General features: G+C 38.7%; 1 protein-coding gene across 1 annotated transcript; it reads left to right on the top strand.

Annotated features, from left to right (window-relative positions):
* Nucleotides 1-5,517: 5,517 nt before the first annotated feature.
* On the top strand, nt 5,518-7,536 carry LOC143848870 (uncharacterized). Its single transcript, XM_077357929.1, has 3 exons — nt 5,518-6,024; nt 6,289-7,028; nt 7,449-7,536. Exons 1-3 carry the CDS (start codon nt 5,518-5,520, stop codon nt 7,534-7,536), a joined length of 1,335 nt encoding a protein of 444 aa, XP_077214044.1.
* The last annotated feature ends 1,362 nt before the right edge of the window (nt 7,537-8,898 follow it).

Raw genomic sequence — 8,898 nt, 5'->3', positions numbered from 1 at the left:
CCACGTGTCAAAATTAAGTATTATGCCCAATTTTATTATAAGAATAGCCTTTACTTTTAAAAAAAATAACAAACAGACCTGTAGTTTCTTGCATGTAACAATATTAGGATGTATTCAACAAGCATGTGTACTATCGTTTTCCAACACAGCCATACTAAAACAAAGGTACGAGAAAGATACAAAAAATATAGATCTCTTTCCATTTCTTGTGCTGATCTAAATTTCAATTGTTTTGCTGTTGATCAGGATTATAATAAGCAAAATGCCATTTTAAATGGTTTTAAGAAACACATAAAGAAACGTTAGCACATCTTTTATATTAAACATAAATCCCCATCCTAACACCTTTCTAAAGCTAACCATCAAACTTCTAAATAATTTGGAAAACCGCTAATAATAGAATCTTAATAAAATTAAAAATTTGAAACTACTAAAATAAAGAAACTGTTGAAGATATAAAACTCCTAACAATATATCTTAGGAGTTTTTATATGGTGCCTGAGCGTGAAGTCCCGTGTGGGTAGTACTGTCATTGATATTTGATCCAACAACAGCTTTCTTTTTAATCAAGAGGATGTTGTTGGATCACACATCAAGGGTGTTACTTTTGTCGTACCACCCACACATGACTTCATGGGTGGGCACCATATAATTTCCCTATTTCATAGAATCTAAAATATAATTCGTTGCTAAAGATAATGGTAACTATTCGCAACAAAATGCCTCGGCTCCAAGTTGTCAAAAGATGCGGTTGCATCTACATCTCTCTCTCTCTCTCCAGATCTTCAATTTCTTACTGTCTTGATGTAATGTATTTTTGTAGTTTCTTGATTCCCCTTGAACTCTTTCTTTTATCAACTTTCCTGGTCGGGGCTTAATTCCTTCTCTTAATATAATTGTGAACGTTCTTCTAACTTCAAGGGCTAAGGCCTATTCATTTTGAATTTTAATTTCGATTCCAACAATCAGTTTAAGGCTCAAAATCAAATTTATGTTTAATTTTAAGAACAATAATCAGTTTTGGACTCACACTAGGCTGGGATTCGGAATCCATTCTCATAATCCAATACTACTTCTACTTTCTTTTGACTGAACCGAGAACTTTCTTTAAAATATAAATCAAAACTATTCGAGATTTTAGCAAGAGAGTCCAAAACGTGCCTCACGTTCTTGCTTTCGCCTTTCCCTTAAAGGAAGACCTAATAGGCTAATAGTACCTGAGTCCGTGGTCCTCCTCCGCTATCTTTGCTTCAATTATTTAAGTTTATTAATGAAAACTGGGGTTGTACATCTCTATCTTCCAACAACTTTATTAACTGCACTGCCCCAATTGTAAATTGCCAATGTACCTTCTCTATGAGAACTAGGCCCACACTCACGTGATGCCCAGCAATATGGACCGTTCATCGGCTAGAAGGTATGAGTTTAAAACGTCTCATCGTTCAAACGTCATCTCATTGACTTTAACATGTCAAGTCACATGTCAACTTTTGTCCCATACAGAGCTTAAGCTTAAATTCATTTTTATACTTCTTGTTTCGGATAGTTGAATTTTGAGAAAATGACAAAAAAAAAGGGCTTTGATATGATAATGACGTGTCAAGGGGGAAGAGTTGTAAATGACCAATGTAGAGTGACTTTGACGAGAATACCCTTACATACGTATTTCTCTCTCCCTCTGCCCCCCTCTCTCTCTCTCTCCCCCTATCAAATCAAATTAGAGGTTATGATGATTACTTTCAGCTGTTGGAAATTTAAATTTGAGAAACCCAAAGCACTTTACAGTATACACCCACCCACCTCTCTCTCTCTCTCTCTCTCTCTCTCTCTCTCTCTCTCTCTCTCTCTCTCTCTCTCCGGCAGTCTTCTCTACCTCTCTCTCCCTGCCACCGGCACAAAAGAGGTTGGTATCCCTCTCACTGTGACTTTATTTTCTTGAAATGATATTTTTTTTTTTGGAAATGGCCTCACTGTGACTTTCTCCTTCACTTTTGTCAAAGATCAATGGTTTAAATCACTAAGTTTTGGAAAAAATGGTTTAAATCAATATTTGTGAAAAATTATTTTTTAAAACCCTTAATATATTGAAAATCAGTTGTAATTTTTCAAAGATCAATGGTTTAAAGCAATAGTTTCTCAGAAATTTATTTTCAAACCCATAATCTGCATGGTTTACACCACAAATTTTAAGAAAATCAATTGGAAAATTCCTAATTTCTGCAAAATCAATGGTTTAAACCTACAGTTTGTAAGAAGTTGAGATAGCATTGGTTTAAACCACTAATATTTTAGAACTCAGTTTAGAAAACCTCTAATTTTTCAAATATCAATGGTTTAAATGAACAATTTCTTTCAGATTCTTGGTTTAGACTCCACAATCAATTGTTTAAACCAATAATGTGTGAGATATCATTGGTTTAAACCACTAATACTTTAGAAGTCAGTTGAGAAAACACCTAATTTTTCAAATATCAATGGTTTAAATCAATAATTTGTAACAGATTATTGGTTTACACCTCTAAAGTTTGAACAATCAATTGTTTAAATCAATAATGTGTTATATATCATTGGTTTAAACCACTAATATTTTAGAACACAGTTGAGAAAATCCCTAATGTTTCGAATATCATTGGTTTAAATCAACAATTTCTTACACATTATTGGTTTATACCCCTAAAGTTTGAACAATCAGTTGTTTAAACCAATAATGTGTGAGATATCATTGGTTTAAACACCTAAAATTTTAGAACTGAGTTGAGAAAACAGCTACTTTTTCAAATATCAATGGTTTAAATCAATAATTTCTCAGAGATTATTGGTTTACAACTCTAAAGTTTGAACAATTAATTGTTTAAACCAATAATGTGTGAGATATCATTGGTTTAAACCACTAATACTTTATAACTCAGTTGAGAAAACCTCTAAATTTTCAAATATCAATGGTTTAAATCAATAATTTTTCACAGATTATTGGTTTACACCCCACAATCAATTGTTTAAACCAATAATGTGTGAGATATCATATGTTTAAACCACTAATATTTTAGAACTCAGTTGAGAAAACAGCTAATTTTCAAATATCAATGGTTTAAATCAATAATTTATCACAGATTATTGGTTTACAAACCACAATCAATTGTTTAAACCAATAATGTGTGAGATATCATTGGTTTAAACCACTAATATTTTATAACTAAGTTGAGAGAACCTCTAAATTTTCAAATATCAATGATTTAAATCAATAATTTATCACAGATTATTGGTTTACACCCCACAATCAATTGTTTAAACCAATAATGTGTGAGATATCATATGTTTAAACCACTAATATTTTAGAACTCAGTTGAGAAAACAGCTAATTTTTCAAATATCAGTGGTTTAAATCAATAATTTCTCACAGATTATTGGTTTACAAACCACAATCAATTGTTTAAACCAATAATGTGTGAGATATCATTGGTTTAAACCACTAATATTTTATAACTCAGTTGTTGAGAAAACCTCTAAATTTTCAAATATCAATGTTTAAATCAATAATTTCTCACAGATTATTGGTTTACACCCCACAATCAATTGTTTAAACCAATCATGTGTAAGATATCATTGGTTTAAACCACTGATATTTTAGAACTCAGTTGAGAAAACCTCTAATTTTTCAAATATGAATAGTTTTAATCAATAATTTCTCACACATTATTGGTTTACACCCCACAATCAATTGTTTAAACCAATAATCTGTGAGATATCATTGGTTTAAACCACTAATATATTAGAACTCAGTTGAGAAAACCTCTAATTGTTCAAATATCAATTGTTTAAATCAATAATTTCTCACAGATTATTGGCTTACACCACACAATCAATTGTTTAAACCAATGATGTGTAAGATATCATTGGTTTAAACCACTGATATTTTAGAACTCAGTTGACAAAACCTCTAATTTTTCAAATATCAATGGTTTTAATCAATAATTTCTCACACATTATTGGTTTAAACCCCACAATCAATTGTTTAAACCAATAATGTGTGAGATATCATTGTTTTAAACGCCTAATAATTTAGAACTCAGTAGAGAAAACCCCTCATTTTTCAAATATCAATGGTTTAAATCAATAATTTCTCACACATTATTTGTTTACACCCCATTCCATTGATTCCTTCGTAGGGGCATAAACCACCATTCGATTGGTTCACTCCAAAGTACCATTCTATTGCATTGCACCAATACTAACCTCCCTTCCATGGAAAGGTATGTACTTCCCTTTCCATTCTCCTCTCTTTCCATTTTTAGCACATTTAAATTGCTTTAAACAACTTCTAATCAGTGTTTAATTTTGTCTTTACAGGAGAGAGGAACGAAGGGCTTCTTTTGTCTTACACATCGACGACACTCTAAAGGATGTGGTATCATTTGAATACGTGGGCGGGAAGATGTTGCCTCTTATTGTTGGTCGGAGAGCAAAATATAGAGATTTTGAGAATCTAATTCATAGCAAAATTGGGACCAATCGAAGTGACGTTTCTCTATCTATAAAGTGTCGATATGTTTTCGACTCATCTCATATCATCTTATATGATATTCGAGATGACGACGACCTTGATTTAGTAATGATGCTCTTTGATAGTACGGTCATTAACACTGTGAGCCTATATGTAACTAAAGATTTCAGATTCGGAGGAAACAATTCTCCGGAGCCTATGATTCCTTCCTCATTTGCTGAGGCTTCGAGGCCGAATATTAGTACTGTCCCCGTGGTTCCTGCATCACCGATTGTAACGGCCGTTGCTCGAAAAGAGAAAAGAACGCTTGACGGTATTCATACCATACATCGGTAAATTATAGTATTGAACGTTGGGTGCGATTAATATTCATTCCTTTCATTTGTAAATCAATTACTTTAACTTTAATTGGCTACCGATGTGCAGGTATGAAGTGGACTTGAATCAGGATTTTGAAGATCCCACTTTGAATGAGACCGACGCGACTGAGACCGAGTTTGAGAAAACCCAACTAGGCAGAAACGATTGGGGACTTCTGTAGGGATTTTGGAGGTGATATTCATGCTATTGATTTGTTTCCACCGAACGATGGCAGTAATAACGACGATGAAGAGGACTTCGGTTATGATGAAGAGGACTTCTGTGACGATGATGAGATGGGTGATGAGGAGGAGGATGAACCTAGTAATTATCTAGGCGATGCTTTGGGAAATACCAATATAAGGCAGCCGATGGAAGCGGATGAAATGGTTGTAGGGGGTGATGAAGTAAATGTGATCGTGGGACCTGAGGATTTCACGGTCGGGGCAATCTTCCCAAATCTTAAAGTCTTTCAGAAGAAAGTCACAGAGTAAGCAATCCGGCATCGGTTTGTGTTTGTCCCACAAGAGACAAATCTCACAAAGTACGGCGTTAGATGCAAGGATCGTACATGCCCATGGCGTATCACAGGGACCACTTATACATATTATGTTAAGGTAAAAAAATTTATCCCTCAGCACACATGCTCAAGCACAATGAAAGGGAATGATCATCCCATGGCCACTGCAAAGTGGGCTGCTGAGTGCTCTCTAGCCTTATTCGAAAGCCCAAAAGATGTTAGGGCTCCTATGATAAGACGGTACATCAAGGCCCACTGGAGAATAACAATGTCGTATCGAAAAGCCCACATGGCAAAGATGATCATACAGGAAATTATGTGTGGGAATGCCGAGGCGTCATATCGCATCCTGCCTGCATATGCTGATGAGTTGGTAAGAAGGAATCCTGGCACAGTAGTGCGGTTGTGCCGAACTCGAGAGCTGCGGCCAAGAGGGGATGATGCATTTGGGCGTTTCTTTTGGTCATTTGGCGCTAGCATTAGTGCGTTCAACCGAAGTGTTAGGCCCCTCGCCCTAATTGATGGGACCCATCTGTGGGGGAAGTACAGGGGGACTCTACTAGCCGCAACTACGATAGATGGCAACAATGGGTTATTCCCGCTAGCACTTGCAGTAGTCGAGGCCGAGACGTATGATAGCTGGGTATGGTTCCTGCATTTGTTCCGTCAGAATTTCATTTCGGTAGGACGAGATGTCATCACGATTGGGTCCGACCGGATGAAGGGGTTTCCTAGAGCCGTAGCGGAAGGTCTCCCAGGGTCGCACCATTTCTATTGCATCCACCACCTCAGTGCCAACTTCCATGGAAAATTTATGAGTGAAGACCTGCGGAAACTTTTTATGAATGCTGCATATTCCCTAAGGGAGGGTGCTTTTAAGGATGATTCCTAAACAAAATGGATATAGGAGATTCCTAAACAAAATTGGGCCAGCGCTTATTTTGAAGGTTCTAGATATAACGTGCTGACAACTAATGCGGCTAAGAGCTTCAATGCACTTTTAAAGGGCGCAAGGGAGTTGCCTATTGCAGCACTTGTCGAACAGACAAAATGGAAACTATCTGACTTCTTTCAGTACCGTCAGAAGGCAGGTCAGAAGTGGACGACTCGTTTGACCCCAAACGTGGAAGACTGGTTGGCCGAACAATGTATTCTAGCAGGTGCTTATATGGCGCACCAGTGTGGTTGGACCGTATATGAGGTCAAGTCCAAGTACCACGTTGATGAGGTGGACTTAGAAAAGAAAACATGTACGTGTCGTTTGTTCCAAACGATGGGAATGCCGTGCTCCCATGCGATAGCAGCCATGGGACTGGACCAACGAGACCCATACAGTTACTGCGAGGAATGGTATCATGCCGATACGTATTGGAGGAGTTACGATGGAACAATTTACCCCACGTTAGACCGATCGCAATGGCCTGAGCGTACCCATCCTTTGCCGTTGGTATTGCCGCCAAAATCAAGACGACAGCCAGGCCGACCGAAAAAAGTGAGAACGGAGAGAGGGATGCAAAGAGGAGTGCACCATAAGTGCGGTACTTGCGGTCAACTTGGACATAATAAGAGATCGTGCAAGAATTCGCCCATCGTAAGTCCTCAGCCAAACGCGGTCCCAATCGGGCCTTCCGCACCAATGGGAAACCGGTATGTAATTTTTTAACTTGTGTTTTCCCTTATATTATGATTCTCAATACAATCCGTGCCCCAGCTTTAAATTATTCTTCTAAATTTTATTGCAGGCCCGTCCTATCCCGGCCGCCTCCGTTCTTTTAAGTATGATTCTTTTGTTGTATTTTTGGGATCATTTGAATAGAAGGGACTTGGATTTCGTTGATAGAAACTGTTTTGAGGGTCGTCATCTAGACGCAGCTCGAAAATTTTTGGTCTAAGGACCAATGAACCACTGCGCAATTCAACCAGTGAGGATTCATCTGAAGATTATGAAGTTATATGGGAATGGCCTAGCATTATGTGTAGATATATTTTTTGAGAAATTTTACTGTTTTATACCCTATAATGTACAGCCTTCAATTTGTACCTAGAAAATGGTTGATTATATAACAGCTCTAGCGTTGGATTTGCGCGTAAGAAAATTGTTTACTCTCTATATTTCTCTTCATCAATGAAGTTTGCAACAGAGGTTTCATTTTAGATGCTACTTTCATGCCATTTGCAAATGGGGTATCCTTGATCTTTATTGCACTGGGGGCAATTATGAAGCCAAGTTTTGTTCCGCCTAAAATGGGTATCCTTGATCAACCACACTCACTGTCAAAAAGTATAATGCTATATAAATATAAAGCTCCAAAAATATCCAACCATCATATAGCAGCTGTAGAAATATAAAGCTAATACAGCCTAAAACATCTACAAAGAGACTCCGAATATTAAAAAGGAGTCGGACCCAAAAAATTGAGCCATCAGCAAATAACTGCATCCATCTACTGCTCTGGAGGAGGTGGTGGTGGATAAGAAGAGGAACTGCCCGGGTGCTGACTCGACGGACCACCGGAGAGGTACTGATAAAGGGTAGAGAACTGGGCGTCAACTTGAGTGGAGAGCGACTGGAAACGCGTAGACATCTCTGTGTCAACATGGGTAGTGAGCCGCTCAAACTGCGTGGTCATAGATCGCTCAAGAGCCTCCTGCATGGCTGCGAAACCCTGAGACAAATCCGAAGAGGCATAGGGCGCCGCAGGGGCCTCAGTGTCCGGAGCGTCCTCGTCTTCTTCTTCATCAGGGTCTACGGCAAATTCTTCATCAGGGTCAACGGCAACAACTTCATTCGCAAGTGCCATGCGCCGGAAGGTCCGATCATCAAAAGGAGCGGTGGGAGTGTCAGTTGCCTCACTCTCCAGAGTGATACCGAAGTGGCGAAATACACAGGTAAGGAGCATGCCATACGGCAGTGAGGCGCGGTGTAGAGAAAGAGTCTGGAACATGAAGCGAAAGATGATGTATGGTAGACAAAGCCGGTGACCCTCAAGAATGCAATATATGAGGTATGCCTCAAGGGGTCGGATGGCATTGGTCATGCCACCGCGTGGGGTGAAGTTGTTGAACATGAAGTTATGAAGCATTTTGGCCACGGGTATGAGGTCAGAAGTTTGCACAAGCATGTTGGGCCGATAGTGCTTGGCAATTCGGCCAAACACAGTGTCGTGATCAAGATCTGGGAGGGAATGGATCCCATTGCTTGGCCAAAAGTAATGGTCAAAGCCGTCGGAACTAATTGCGAGAATCTCAGCAAGTTGATGAATATTGAGTTTGATGGGGGTGTTCTTGACACGAGATTCAATTCAGAAGTAAGAGGGAATGATAGTGAGATTGGTATAGAAAAGACGAACTAACCGAGGGTAGACAAGCTCGTTGAGATGAAGAAATTGGGTCCACCCAACGGCATCAAATCGCGCTTGAAGGTCGAAATGGTGGAGAACGTCGGGCTCAATGAATCGGCCGGTGAGGATGCCCCGATTAGCCAGTTTTGGCCATGTCTTCTTCGCTTGGGCGGAGG

The sequence above is a fragment of the Tasmannia lanceolata genome, unplaced genomic scaffold (assembly GCF_043159265.1).
Source record: "Tasmannia lanceolata isolate RefF3 unplaced genomic scaffold, GAP_Taslan_0.1 ptg000016l, whole genome shotgun sequence".
NCBI lineage: Eukaryota > Viridiplantae > Streptophyta > Magnoliopsida > Canellales > Winteraceae > Tasmannia > Tasmannia lanceolata.
This window is presented reverse-complemented; position numbering and strand designations above follow the sequence as displayed.